Source organism: Phlebotomus argentipes, unplaced genomic scaffold (assembly GCF_947086385.1).
Source record: "Phlebotomus argentipes unplaced genomic scaffold, Phlebotomus argentipes genome assembly contig_5, whole genome shotgun sequence".
Lineage (NCBI taxonomy): Eukaryota > Metazoa > Arthropoda > Insecta > Diptera > Psychodidae > Phlebotomus > Phlebotomus argentipes.
Window position 1 is genome coordinate 9249434 of NW_026776165.1, and position 13450 is coordinate 9262883.

Sequence of the window (13450 nt, forward strand, 5' to 3'; positions counted from 1 at the left end):
CCGCTTTCGAGCACCTTCGACGGTTTGATTCGGGCAGTTTGCTCGGCTGGTGGGGGCGAGAGTTCAGTGCGTGTTTTGGTTGCAAAACAACGTCGCCGATCTCACGTTGAATCTCATTTTAAGGTAGTTTCGGGGGAGTTTTTCCTCGGTGAATCCGGCCCCGCAGCAGTGTTGACGTGGTGAAGTGTGCCTGTGCAGAATGAGCGATGTTCGGTAAATCAGGTGGTGGAAGAGTAGCAAGAGTAGCTTTTTTGTGGGGCTCCTAACCAAACATTTCTCGCCATCACGCTCTAACAAGACCCCGAAAATCAATGCAAAAAACTCCCCTAGATAGCTTTCCGAACACACAATCAGCGGTGCCATAGAAATGCTCTGTTGGTGTTTGCCTAACAATCCCAGTAAAGCTCCGACGTTGGCCGTGTCAAGCGAGATAAGATTTGGGGTCAAAGAGTGACACTCCGAGTCGCTTTTCGGGGCCTCAGTCGCAAATAGCAGTCGCCTAATAGCACACAGTGTTTGTTTGTCTCGCTAAGTCATGTCGTTAAGGTACTGATTTTCTCAATTTACAACACAAACATTATTTGCACCTTTGCGCTTGACGTGCTCTGGACTGATAGCGCTAATCGCTGTGATTGCCTTCCAGAGACGGCCTCCTGCTGGGCATGGGAAATCCCCTGCTGGACATCTCAGCCGTTGTCGATGAAGTCTTCCTGAAGAAGTACGATCTCTTGCCGGACAATGCCATCCTCGCGGACGAGAAGCACAAGCCAATGTGAGTATTCTTCCCATTCAACTTCCAAGGCGAGCATCTTCAGCAAAATTTCACCGAGCACGTTCATTGATAAACCAGTTTTATCAGCTAATTGCTTCTCATTAGCAATATCGTGTGCGGTTTGTTGTGAGTTTATCTTGATTTGTAACTCAAGTATATTGTAAATATTAGCAAGCATTCCTAGAATGAGTGAATTAGAATCAACTTGTGAATGGCAAAAAGTCTAAAATCAACTACAAAGGTTTCAGAGAAGTTTGATATGACGAGATAAGACAAAAAACGTGCACCGTTTTTCCATATTTCAATTAAACTTAATTCCCCATTTTTCTTTCTGCCACTTAGAGAAACGAAAAATTTTATTTCTCTAATTTGCTTACGTCAAGAACTTTCCAATAAATCCCCACTTAAGGCTCTTGGTTCTTCCGAATCTTCCTTATTTTCCTTAATCATTTTTGGATTCTTGAAGTCAAATGTTGTGAGAATTGATGATTTTTTGTGAGCTTTTCTATTAATAAACACTTTTTCTGGTCTCTCTCTGCAGGTATAGCGAATTGGTGGAGAACTACAATGCCGAATTCATCGCCGGAGGCTCAGTGCAGAATACTCTGCGCGTGGCCGAATGGATTCTGCAGCGCGGAAATGTGGCGGTGTTCTTCGGCTGTGTGGGTCAGGACAAGTATGCCAAGATCCTGGAGGAGCGCGCCCACGCGGCAGGCCTCAATGTGCAGTTTCAGTACACCAAAGACGCACCCACGGGCACCTGTGGCGTGCTGATCACGGGCCATCACAGGAGTCTGTGTGCGAATCTCGCGGCCGCCAATCACTTCACCATTGACCACCTGCAGAAGCCGGAGAATGAGGCGCACGTGCGCAATGCCGAGTACTTCTACGTGTCTGGCTTCTTTCTCACCGTCAGCCCACCGTCGATTCTCTCTGTGGCGAAGCACGCGCTGGAGTGGAACAAGATGTTCATCTTCAACTTGAGCGCGCCCTTCTTGTCGCAATTCTTCAAGGAGCCACTCATGCAAGTGCTGCCCTATGTGGATATTCTGTTTGGGAATGAAACGGTGAGTTTTGGGTTGTTGGGCGAGCGCGGTGATTTGTGCCAAATCACGGTTTATCAGGGCCAAAGTCTTATCTTGTCGAGCTGAGTCTTGCGAGGCGCGCGTGAATAACAGCTGATAAGGGAAAGAAGGCTTGTTTGTGTGGCGCTGATTTCATGATGGAAGCAAAAAGGATCACCTGACCTGAATCTTTCGCTAAAATTGCTCAGAAAAACACTCATTCGTCTTGCTCATTGTCTCGCAGAATGTTAATTTCTTTAAAGAATTATCTCATTAGATCTAATTAGAGTGTCAATTTACAAGCGTCAACCGAGCGTCTCTGTTCTTGAGAAGAGTAACGTGACTCACATTTAGCGTTGTGTCTTTTTCAGGAGGCGGAGACTTTCGCGGAGGAGCAGAATTTGGGCACGTGCGATGTCCGGGAGATTGCCAGGCTGATGGCGGACTTGCCGAAGGTGAACAGGAAGCGGCAGCGCACTGTTGTGATCACTCAAGGCGCCCGGCCGGTGCTCGTGGTGCAGAATGGCGTGATGCACGAGTTTCCGGTGCACAAACTCGACATGGCGGAGGTGGTGGACACAAATGGGGCCGGAGACGCTTTTGTGGGTGGCTTCCTCAGTCAATTGGTGCAGGGGAAGGCGCTTGAGGCGTGCGTCAAGTGTGGCATTTGGGCGGCGCAGAAGATCATCCGGAACTCTGGATGTACTTTCGAGGGGAAGCCAGATTTCGATCTATGAGCAATAAAAAACAGGAAGTTGGAACCAAAATCTGGCTATGTTTGCGTGTAGAGATTGGCGATGGCGGGATCTTCGGTCTCGTAGATGATCAGGACGTCCTTGAACTTGTCCAAGAGCTGCAGCAATTGTGATCGCCGCAGGTTCTCGAAGTAGATGATCTCCTCGAGGTGATGATTGCCGGCAAAGTAGCCCGCTTGGTAGAGCTTCACCATCAGCGCGAGATCCTCGATATTGGACGCGGCGGGAACTTGTCGCACGGCCGATCGCTCGGGTTCGTTGAAGGCCAGGAGGAGTTCCTTTGTCTTCTCCTCGTCCTCGGCCGATCCCAAGCTCTCGCCAGCGTCTGTGCTCAGCGACACGCTCTGCGTGGTGCTGTAGTTGGACTTGTGGCTGGAACTGGGTGGCGCTGCGATGTTCTCGAATACCGTGGAGTCGTCCAGGATACTCTCGGAGAAGTGTTCGTCTGTGAGGGAGCGGCGACTGGTGTTGGGCACTGGCATTGGTTGACTGGACATGCTGAGGAGACTTCCTGCGTGTCTGGCGAGAGACAATTTTAGAAAATCATTTGTATTTCGACTTCTCTTGACAATATACTCACAAATCATCGTCCGGGGAAATGGAATTGTCTCCAGCGTCGAATTCCGTGGGCTGTTCCTCCATCTCTGGCGGCTCTTCGTGCTCTGTTGGCATGAACTGCACATAGGTGTGAAGCTGCATCAGCAAGTGATGCTGCAGCATCCACAGCACCATCTCAGCCAGTCTTCCTTGGCGCGCCGGAGGCTGTAGAGGCGTCGTGAGGTGACCAATGGATGTGGGCAGGGAGAAGTCACTAATCACCTCGAACAGCGACATTCTGGGGAACTTGAGTTTGAACTTCTCCACCAGTGGCGAATGGATGTGCAGCGGTGCGTCCGGAGCGATCACGTACACATTCGTCTCGCACAGCGGATAGATGATTGTGGCTTTGGCCCAGTAAACCAGGTGCCCCACGAGTTGGTAGAGGTGCTCGATGGCCAGATCGGCGTCTGTGGCCATGTTTTGGAGGCTCTTCAGCGGATTGTAGACCTCAATCAGCTGGATTAGCATCCGGGCGCCGGACGGAGGGAAGCAATCGAGCAGTTCTGAGGGATCCACCAGCAGCAACATCCCGTGATAGGGCTTCAGTGACTCCAGGCAGCGATCGATGGCTTCGGGCTCCACGATGAAGCCCTTTTTGTGGAACTGGTGCGCCTTCTGCGGCAAACAGAAGCTCAGCGTCATCCACTGGTTGATGGTGACACTCAACAGACCCGTTGTGCACAGATCGTGATAGATAGTCTTCAGGCACTGCGCCAGACTCGATCGCTCGAGCACAAGATCGAAGACGGAAGGCACTTTGGGCGTGATTCCATTGCCGCCACCCTGTTCAGAGATCGTGGCCACCTCGTCGTGAGTCTTCACCATGATTTTCATCTCATCCGACAGGTATCCAGCGCGATCCTCCTCGTAGAACAGGGCAATTCCCAGGCGCTTGCTCAGCTCGTAGTAGCATTTCACTGTCGAAGGAGAGTTTGGGATCAGTTTCAGTGCAAATTGGGCGCATTTGTCTCACCTATGGAGTAGCTAGCTTGGGCGTGCAGGGCAAAGACAATGTTGACGAGGATGAAGGACTTCTGTTCATCCTTCTTGGGCTGCATCAGCGTTGGATGACTGACGAATCTCACGTCGTTCACTTTCAATTCGAACTTCCTGTTGCACAGTTCCTGCTTTACTGCGAATAACGTCGACAGCACTTCGTCGGTGAAGCCTGAGAGGTTGCCCTGGTAGATGTTGGAGGTGTGGGTGTGGGAAGACTGCAAATCCTCAGCTGGAGGCAGGGAGTAAGGAGATTTCCTCACTTTCTGACGACTCGTCTCACTAGGCGGCACAACATTGTAGGGATACCGGAAGAGGAGACGATCTCCCTTGCTGTCCGACTTGACGAGGATCACACTCAGTGGATTTACTTCCATCGTGGATAATGCAGAAGTGCAATCAACGACCAGAAAAGACAGAAATCCAGAAAACCTGTGATTGTGTTATCACATGTTTACAAAAACACGCGCAGGGTTGTCAACTGACATTGTCAGCGGCGCGCTGAAAACAAGTTTTTTGCATTATAGAACTAGAGAATTGCATTTTTCGCTGAAACGATAAGAAAATTTGTCTTCTTGGAACTCTTGGAAGCATTTGCGGGATTTTCGTAAAAATCGCTGAGACATTTTATTGATTTTCCTGCATTTGCCGCTTTCTAGCACTTTTTTCGCCGCACTGACATGCGGCACCCCCTCGCGGCGAGTGAGAGCGAAAGTGCTCAAGGAGGGTGGATGGGAAACAAATAGGTGTGCAATAATCGCAAATATCTCGCAAAATACCATACAAACTCGTGTACAAATTACTTAAATCGCAAGATCACACCCATTTTCCCGATCCAACGTGCAGTGCTCAGTGATTACAGTGGTAATTGAGGCGGAAAAGCGTGGTGATTTGGTGGATAAACATGGCGACATTGCACGGGGTGGTGTTTTGTCTATAACAATTTTTGTAAACAGAGACTTTTCCATGCGAAAAAGCGTCTTTCCCACGGAAAATCACCTCGAAAATGATGAATATCGCTTCAATTGTACTCAGCACGGCCGTTTTGGCAGTGCTCTGGCCGCCCGGCGGCTGCGGAGGTGGAGTTGGGGGTGTGAATGCCAGAAGGTAATTAAAAGTTCACTCACCTTCGTTGGCGATAATGTGACTAATTCCCGGCACTTTGCTTTGCCCTCGAGCAGGGATTTCTTCGTGGACGCCGTGGATGAGTCACGTCGACCGAGGGATATTCTAGGGCGACCAACGCTGCCGATTTGTCAGGTGTATCAGGGCAAGACATGCGAGGCGTTCCTGATGAATCAGACGGTCTTTGTCACGCCAGGAGTCACGATTGATGTGATTGAGGAGCGTCTCAAGGCTGCTTATGGCGTCATTAAGGAGTCTAAGTAATGTCCTCGGGATTAGATTGACGCTATCTTGCGAATTCACTGAATTTGTAATGTTCTTTTGCAGAGATATGAATCCTAATTGTAGGATTTACGCTCTCCCGTCGCTTTGCTACAGCATCCTGCCCAGCTGCCGCTCTCCTGAGCTTTCAAACCATCAATACTTTGCTGCCAAGGCCACTTTTGAGGCCAATCAGAGGAACTCACAGAGGAATTCGCATAAGAAGAAGCGTCTTCCTCACACATCGGCCACCAAGCGTCCTGCAACTCAGGCCACGACCACCAAGCTGACGGTGTACTTCTCGGGCGCCGTGACGCCAGCGGTGGACGATAAGGAGTTCGATGGAGAGATGGTGACAGCAGCAGCGGTGAGTGATCGCCTGAGGCGACGCAGGGAGTCTTTTGACGTCACCGTTGATGCCAGGACGAAGAATGTGCGACGGAAGGAGTTTGGCGAGCCAAAAGTGAGTGGCTACACTTCCAAGCCGTATCCGCCCACGAGGAACACGGAGAATCTGAGGAGGATTTGTCGGGATGAGTGTGAATTGCTGGAGCATGAGTTGTGCCAGAAGGAGTACGCCATCGCGAAGAGACATCCCGCCATCGGGAAGCTGCTGCAGCTCGAGGAGTGCTCCGATCTGCCGGATGACAGTGACTGCATGTCGCTGGGCATTGCTGTGGATGTGGTGCCGGAAGAGACGTGCTTCTGGGAGAATGGCGAGAAGTACAGGGGAACAGTGGCCACGAGTGCCTCGGGGAGGCCGTGCTTGAAGTGGGCGCGCTTGATGAAGGAGATTGCTGACTTCCCTGAACTCGTGGGTCAGAACTTCTGTCGCAATCCAGGCGGTGTGCATCCGGAGCCGTGGTGCTATGTGGACAACGTCTCGCTGGAGAAGGTGATCGAGCCGTGCAACATTCCGCGATGTTCCGAGCGCATGTGGCTGTACGTGATCATCTCCTTCGTGTCACTGGCCATGGGGATTCTCTGTGTGGTGTGTCTGGTGGTGTGCCGGAAGTGGCGCAAGCGAGGCATGACAAATATACAGAATATCAATCTGCCGAATGCTGACAAGAACATTTATGGCAACTCTCGGCTGAATAGCCCTATGGAGATGGCTTCTCTCCTGCCTAATGTCAGCGGAGGAGTTCCTGGTGGTCCTGTGGGGATTGCCAACATTCCAGCGCCACCCAATCAGCGTCCACCAATCTCTCGAGGTGCCTCAGCTCTGCGCGTGCCTCAGTACACACTCCAGGATGTGCGATTCGTCGAGGAGCTCGGCGAGGGCGCCTTCGGGAAGGTGTACAAGGGTGAATTGACTCAAAGCAATGGTGAGAAGATTTTCGTGGCCGTGAAGGCGCTGAAAGAGAATGCTTCGGCAAAGACCCAGGGTGACTTCAAGCGGGAGATTGAACTGATCAGCGATCTCAAGCACGACAATATTGTCTGCATTCTGGGAGTGGTGCTGAAAGAGGAGCCACTCTGCATGCTGTTTGAGTACATGACTCAGGGTGATTTGCATGAGTTTCTCATTGCCAACAGTCCGAATGAGGGGAAGAATCTGACTCAGGTGCAGTTCTTGAGCATTGCCATGCAGATTTGCGACGGAATGGAGTATTTGGCGGGTCATCACTATGTTCACAGGGATCTGGCGGCCAGGAATTGCCTGGTTGGCGATGCATTAACAGTGAAAATCTCAGATTTCGGCCTCAGTCGAGACATCTACAGCTCAGACTACTATCGGTGAGTGTGCTGATGCTGCTGCAGAGGATCTCTTAGGGTTGTTGATTAACATATTGTGTTGGTCTTTCAGTGTGCAATCCAAATCTCTGCTGCCGGTGCGCTGGATGCCCTCGGAGTCCATTCTCTACGGCAAGTTCACAACGGAGAGCGACGTGTGGTCCTTCGGCGTGGTGTTGTGGGAGATCTACAGCTACGGCTTGCAGCCGTATTACGGCTACAGCAATCAGGAGGTGATCAGCATGGTGAGAGCGCGTCAACTGCTGCCCTGTCCCGAGGCCTGTCCGAGTCCTGTGTACTCGCTGATGGTGGAGTGCTGGCACGAGCAGGCAGTCCGGCGTCCCTCATTCCCCGAAATCGGCCATCGGCTGAAGATCTGGTTCCAGGCAAAGAAGCGCAGTGAGTTTTTCTCCCTTTCTTCACCTCGGAGAGTCTTTCTGATGCCAATTCTTCTCGTCTCTTCTAGATGAACAAGCAGAGAATGCGTCAATCTTCGGCGGTGGAAGTCGCAAAGGATCGACTTTTAGCATGTCAGCGCCAAATTCCCGTGGTCAGGTCATCACGCCGTCGTCGTCAAGTCAACACTCGCTGGGCAAGAATGATGCAGAGGCGCCGGCGAAGGAGCGCAGCAACAGCACGTGTGGCAGTCACATGTCGTCTCTGGAGCGCGGACACTCGCATCAGCACCACAAATCGCTGGAGAGAGAGCGCGAGGGCAGCTTCAGTCATCATCATCATCACAGCAAATCGCGCCTCTCCAATGCCAGCAATTCTAATCTATCAGTGGGCGGCGGAATGGCCAATTTCGCCTCGGATGAGCAACTGCACGAGCCCCAGCGGCGCTCTAAGGGTGGCAAGGAGAAGCACCATCACCACCACCATCGGCATCGTCTGAACAGTGGCACGGACTCCACAGAGAGGACGCGGCGCAGCGATCCGGACATGGATGTGCCGGCGGTGCGAAAGAGCAGCGTGGCGAGCGTGAAGAGCGCTGATAGGGATGCAATTCTCATGGTGTCGCCATCGAAGCGCCTTCCGCCGCCTTATCCGCAGTTCTAGTGTGGTAGCAATTCATAATAATCCCAAAGATTCGCAATTACCAGACATCACTGAGACTTGCTGATCCAGGACAAGTCCTGGGCGCACCCATGACGACATATCGGTATGATTTACTTAATTTTCTTCTGTGTGAATTCTTGTGCTCTGAAGGGGATGCAAAAGCGCGCGGATTCTGACACTGAGTCAGGAGGGGAGATGATAAAGTGAAAGGTTCTGAAGAGATTTTACACTCAATCAGCAGAGTTTTGGATCAATTTCAACTCAAATTGATGGATGCTATTGATTCGCATTTATCGGCAATTATTAAATTTTGGATCATTCTTTACAAAAAGTCATTTTATATCGAATGACAGAAATCAATCCAAAGATGATCAAAACCAGTGCCCAAGAATTTCCTCCAGAGACACATTTTGAATTGTTCAACAGTATTTCAATGGGAGAGAAAGAAGAATCTCCAAAAAGACTGCCAATGATTATAATTTCCAGATCTTCTCGCCAAGCAATTGATCTCATTTTTTTTTTGTATGGACAATTTTTTATATACGAAAGAAAGGAAGGGAAAGGAAAGAAAAAGCCGCGAAGGCTTGAAGAGTCGTGTGACGATGATTGGATGTGGGAAAACTTCTCGATTCAGTGACGATTTAGCGATGAAGACGGTTTCGTTAATATTTAGGAATATATATATAATAGATAGTAATTGAGATAAGTTTTTGGGAATGCAGAGATCCGAAGAATTACACTAGATAAAAACAAACTTCCTCAACTTGAATAGAAAAAAAAATGTGTGTAGAAAAGATTTCAAACAACGAGAAAAAAAATGAAAATTCCTTTCCGTCCGAAATTGATTTTCCGACCGTCTTTGAGTTTAGCCACACAACAAATGTACTTGATGATTTCTAAGCATTTCTTCTTGGGGTGTTGAATTCTGGATCTCTCTTCCGGCGGTGTTAGAGAAGAGTGATCGTCACTGTGCAGAGAAGTAGGAAAACTTAATTGTAATAAGTGTTATGATGGAAAAAAAAATCTTAGTGAAGCAATTTTCTCCCAATTTTCTCATAAAACTAGTATCTTTAAATCTATTCCTTATACAAGAGTTTTTAGGAGGTATTTAAGGACTCTTTCATTTCTAATGTGGAAGCATTTGAGCCAAATATTTTATAGTTCGTTCCTTTTTTTTACTTTATAAATTTCATAGTGACTCAAAGTGACACTTTAAAATGGTAATTTTACGAGTATTTATTGTACTATTTAATGAGGACTCGCGTCATTATTGTAATAAAAAAAGAAGAAATATTCATAAATACATCCCAGAAGGAAAATATGAGCGGAAGTTTTTCACTTACTGAAGCGCGCTGATGGAGTGAAAAGGCAATTTGTGTATGTGTGTGGATTTGCATGTTATTTCGCCGTAAATCTGGGTTGTACAATAGATTTACTTCTTGGCCTTCTTGGGCTCCTTGGTGGCGGGCACCTTGGAGATGTCTTCTGGGTTCTCCGACGCCTCGCGGGCCTTCTTGGCGCGGATTCCGACCAGCCTGGCGTCGGAGCGGGCCTTCTTCATCGTCTTGAAGGCGCTGAACTTGCGCTCGCGGTTCGTGATGGCGCGCACAGTGACCGTGGGCTTGGGATTCCTGATCGGCATCACCTTGCGCTTCACCTGCGTGGCCAGCTTGCACGTCTCTGGCGGAGCCTCGCCCTTCTGCAGCTTCCTCTTCTCGTGAATGGGGAAGAGGATCAGCTTGTTGCGGTACTCCTTGAGGCGCTGGATGTTGATCTGGCGCTGCTCCACGCTCTTGTTGCGCCTGCGACGGTCCACGGCGATGCCGATGGTCTTGGCGAAGCCAGAAGTGAGACCAGCTCCCTGGAAATGGCGTCAATTAGCCGACAGCGCTCGATATTAGCACCGCAGAGGCTCACCTTGAGTTCGGCAGCGGTGAATCCGCGTCCTGCCCTGACCTTGGTGTGGTAGCGCACGGTGGGGCACCTCACGACGGGGCGCAGAGGTCCGGCAGAGGGTCGTGGGAAGATCTCCTTAGCCTTCTTGATGCGATTCTGGCGGCGACGGAACTTCCTGGCCGGCTGGTTGAACCACGTGCGAATATGCCGCTGCCACCACTTGTGGAAGTGGGCATTGGGCACCATATTATTTCCTTTCCCCATCTTGTCCGGGTGTTTTCTCTCAACTGCAAAATAACACAAGACATCAGAATGAGGTTATGAGTGTCCACGCCATCGTGGAACAGCTTCATCTACTAATTTACGACAAAATATTGAAATTCACATGAGAGTAAATATATCAATCATTGCAATAGGGATTGGAGATATTTTGTAGGTAGGTTTAGTTGCGGAATTTGTAGGATTTTTATGAGAAAATCAGGAAAAACTGGAGCACAATCTCATCAACACGTACCTTCGCTCGAGTTTCTACAGAAAAAGACTGTTCCCAAGAGGCGCTGCGATCGTTTTGACTTTTTTCGAATGGCGACAGTTGGCAGCAGTGTGGAAAACAATAACAGAAGGACACCGCAAGATATCCGGGAAAATATGCTCTCCAGAACTCAGTGGATGTCTAATTTTACTCTTAAACAATGCCTGAAGACGTCAGGTGCTAGTCTAATGAGAATTTCCCCTAAAACACCGAGAAATTCAGCTGTTCTTCAAGATGGTGGTTTAAGGTTGTGGTATGCAACGTCAGCACCAAAAGAGCCCCAAAAAACATCTCCCAGCGTGGATTTTGAGAATATCGAGGTGCTTCAGAAGCACTCAGATAAGTGGTGGGATCCCGTGGGACAATTCAAGCCACTCCATACTATGAATCACGTTCGCGTACCCTTTATTCGAGATGGTTTAGTGGCGACTGGAGCTGCGAAGCAGTCCGGGAAGAATTCACCTCAAATTCTCAAGGGATTGCATCTGCTGGAGGTCGGATGTGGCGGAGGAATCCTGACGGAGGTATTTACACTCCATTGAGATGTTTTGTTTGGTTTAATTGAGAAAAAGTGATGTTTTTCAGGCACTGGCCAGACTTCATGCTGATGTTACAGCCATTGATCCTTCTGAAGAGCTTATAAATGTCGCCCAGGAACACGTGAATAAGGACAAGGATCTTTCCCAGCGTGTTACGTACCTTACAGACACGATAGAGACTCATGTTTGTACGAATGCTGGAAAATACGACGCTGTGATTCTCTCAGAAGTGATTGAACATGTGAATGATCAGGAGAACTTCCTGAAGCACTGCATCGATTGTACCAAGCCTGGCGGATCGATTTTCCTCTCAACCATCAGCAAAACGTTCCTATCTTACGCTATTGGTATAATTTTGGTAGAGCATATCATCAAACTCATCCCGAAAGGGACTCACGAGTGGGAGAAATTCATCACACCGCAGGAAACACAGAGAATCTTCGAGAAAAGTGAGTATTTGGCAATATTGCATAGTTTTTGTGCTGAAAGAGGATTTCTTCTTGCCATTCCAGACAATTGCTCAGTCATAACAGTTAACGGAATCATGTATTATCCGTGGAAGAGCGTTTGGGAGTATGTGGAGTCACAAGATTTAACCTACATTCAGCATGCGGTGAAACATTGAGTGGATTTGCTGCTTTGCCTGATTCTTTTCCATTTTTAAACACGGTAATTTGGCAGTCGTGGAACCGAAATAAAGGTGATCAGACGGAAAAACTCGAGAAAATTCTCTAAAAATGCTGTCCAGAAGTCACAAGATTGGTCAGTTTGGTCTCAAACAGTGTTTTAATGACTCAAGTACAAAATTATGTTGCGGTTTTCCTCTTGGAATTAATTTGAGATTATGTTACGCAACGAAGTTTGCATTGGAGGAGCAGAGAGCAGCGCCCAGCTTGGATTTGGACAACATTGAGGTGCTTCAGAAGCACTCTCAAGGATGGTGGGATCCTGAAGGACAGCTGAAAGGCCTCCATGCGATGAATCACGTGCGTGTTCCTTTCATTCGAGATGGTTTAACCGTGAGCAAGGCTCAAAATCTCAAAGGATTGCATCTGCTGGAGGTCGGATGTGGCGGAGGACTTCTCACGGAGGTAAGATTGGGGAGTTCAAGCCGCTTTAGGGCCGAGAAAGAGCTGTAAGAATGTGGATTTTCAGGCACTGGGCAGCCTCAAAGCCAACGTTACTGGCATAGATCCTTCTGAGGATCTCATAGCCGTCGCTCGGGAACATCTGAAAGCCGATAAGGACCTTTCTCAGCGAGTCACGTACCTTACAGACACGATAGAGACTCATGTTTGTGCGAATGCTGGGAAATACGACGCTGTGATTCTCTCAGAAGTGATTGAACATGTGAATGATCAGGAGAACTTCCTGAAGCACTGCATTGATTCTGTGAAGCCTGGCGGATCGATCTTTGTCTCCACATTCAACAGAACCATTCTGTCCTACTTAATGGGCATTTATTTGGTGGAGAACATCTTCAAAACCCTTCCAAAAGGCACACACGAATGGCAAAAGTTTATCTCACCGCAAGAAACGCAAAGAATTTTTGAACAAAGTGAGTTTATTTTTAAATATTTCACTCAAAAATGTAGGTCTTCAGCCTTGATGTGTCTTTCAGACAATTGCTCAATTGTCGTCGTCAATGGTCTGCGCTACTATCCTTGGAACAATACTTGGCACTGGAGCAAATCCGACGATGTGAATTACATTCAGCATGCTGTGAAGCACAAACACTGAATCCGCGTTTTCTCGCCTTGTTTCGGCTTTCTTAACAATTCTTGGTGGTTTTATGCGTGTAATCAGTCAATGAAGATTGATGATATTCTTTGTGTGGGAAACGTAGTATGAAGATTTATGAATGAATGGCTTGAGGCGTCTGCGTCTGAGGTTTTTCCGCGGCTATGGTTGTGAATATTTAAATACAATTCAGAATAATGTAAAATTTTTAAATATTTCTATTGCTATTTGTAGTTAGGATTCAATGATATCTTTTGCATTTATTCATAGAATATATTATTTAAAATCAAAACCTTTTTGCTGTCGCGCATACGAAATGCTATCCACCGCCCTGTTTTGCTCCAGCACAGACGCCTCAAAGAATTCCAGAATTG

General features: G+C 48.4%; 6 protein-coding genes across 8 annotated transcripts; 4 read left to right on the forward strand and 2 right to left on the reverse strand.

The window, feature by feature from the left end:
• The first annotated feature begins 77 nt into the window (after window positions 1-77).
• LOC132256364 (uncharacterized) lies at window positions 78-2573 on the forward strand. 2 transcript variants are annotated; one of them, XM_059752727.1, is made up of 4 exons: window positions 78-213; window positions 644-772; window positions 1314-1839; window positions 2208-2573. In XM_059752727.1, the coding sequence occupies exons 1-4, from the start codon at window positions 200-202 to the stop codon at window positions 2571-2573; spliced, it is 1035 nt and encodes a 344-aa protein (XP_059608710.1). In that variant the 5' UTR covers window positions 78-199. The 2 variants fall into 2 exon arrangements, with proteins under 2 accessions (XP_059608710.1, XP_059608711.1); XM_059752728.1 differs by lacking the exon at window positions 78-213 and adding an exon at window positions 321-546.
• Window positions 2568-4681, reverse strand: LOC132256363 (GATOR complex protein NPRL3). 2 transcript variants are annotated; one of them, XM_059752724.1, is made up of 3 exons: window positions 4165-4655; window positions 3172-4108; window positions 2568-3102 (listed from the first exon to the last, which is right to left on the reverse strand). In XM_059752724.1, the coding sequence occupies exons 1-3, from the start codon at window positions 4562-4564 to the stop codon at window positions 2568-2570; spliced, it is 1872 nt and encodes a 623-aa protein (XP_059608707.1). In that variant the 5' UTR covers window positions 4565-4655. The 2 variants fall into 2 exon arrangements, with proteins under 2 accessions (XP_059608707.1, XP_059608708.1); XM_059752725.1 differs by having other exon boundaries at window positions 2609-3110; window positions 4165-4681.
• Window positions 4682-4893: 212 nt separating this feature from the next.
• On the forward strand, window positions 4894-9616 carry LOC132265724 (tyrosine-protein kinase transmembrane receptor Ror). The gene is made up of 5 exons (XM_059766492.1): window positions 4894-5294; window positions 5369-5572; window positions 5640-7313; window positions 7384-7709; window positions 7777-9616. Exons 1-5 carry the CDS (start codon window positions 5194-5196, stop codon window positions 8367-8369), a joined length of 2898 nt encoding a protein of 965 aa, XP_059622475.1. The 5' UTR covers window positions 4894-5193; the 3' UTR covers window positions 8370-9616.
• A 125-nt stretch (window positions 9617-9741) lies between these two features.
• LOC132265726 (large ribosomal subunit protein eL13) lies at window positions 9742-10877 on the reverse strand. The gene is made up of 3 exons (XM_059766494.1): window positions 10780-10877; window positions 10287-10552; window positions 9742-10230 (listed from the first exon to the last, which is right to left on the reverse strand). The coding sequence occupies exons 2-3, from the start codon at window positions 10527-10529 to the stop codon at window positions 9802-9804; spliced, it is 672 nt and encodes a 223-aa protein (XP_059622477.1). The 5' UTR covers window positions 10530-10552; window positions 10780-10877; the 3' UTR covers window positions 9742-9801.
• LOC132265725 (ubiquinone biosynthesis O-methyltransferase, mitochondrial-like) lies at window positions 10814-12076 on the forward strand. The gene is made up of 3 exons (XM_059766493.1): window positions 10814-11321; window positions 11383-11785; window positions 11849-12076. The coding sequence occupies exons 1-3, from the start codon at window positions 10848-10850 to the stop codon at window positions 11959-11961; spliced, it is 990 nt and encodes a 329-aa protein (XP_059622476.1). The 5' UTR covers window positions 10814-10847; the 3' UTR covers window positions 11962-12076.
• A 49-nt stretch (window positions 12077-12125) lies between these two features.
• Window positions 12126-13076, forward strand: LOC132255962 (ubiquinone biosynthesis O-methyltransferase, mitochondrial-like). Its single transcript, XM_059752136.1, has 3 exons — window positions 12126-12134; window positions 12197-12427; window positions 12492-13076. Exons 1-3 carry the CDS (start codon window positions 12126-12128, stop codon window positions 13074-13076), a joined length of 825 nt encoding a protein of 274 aa, XP_059608119.1.
• Window positions 13077-13450: the final 374 nt, after the last annotated feature.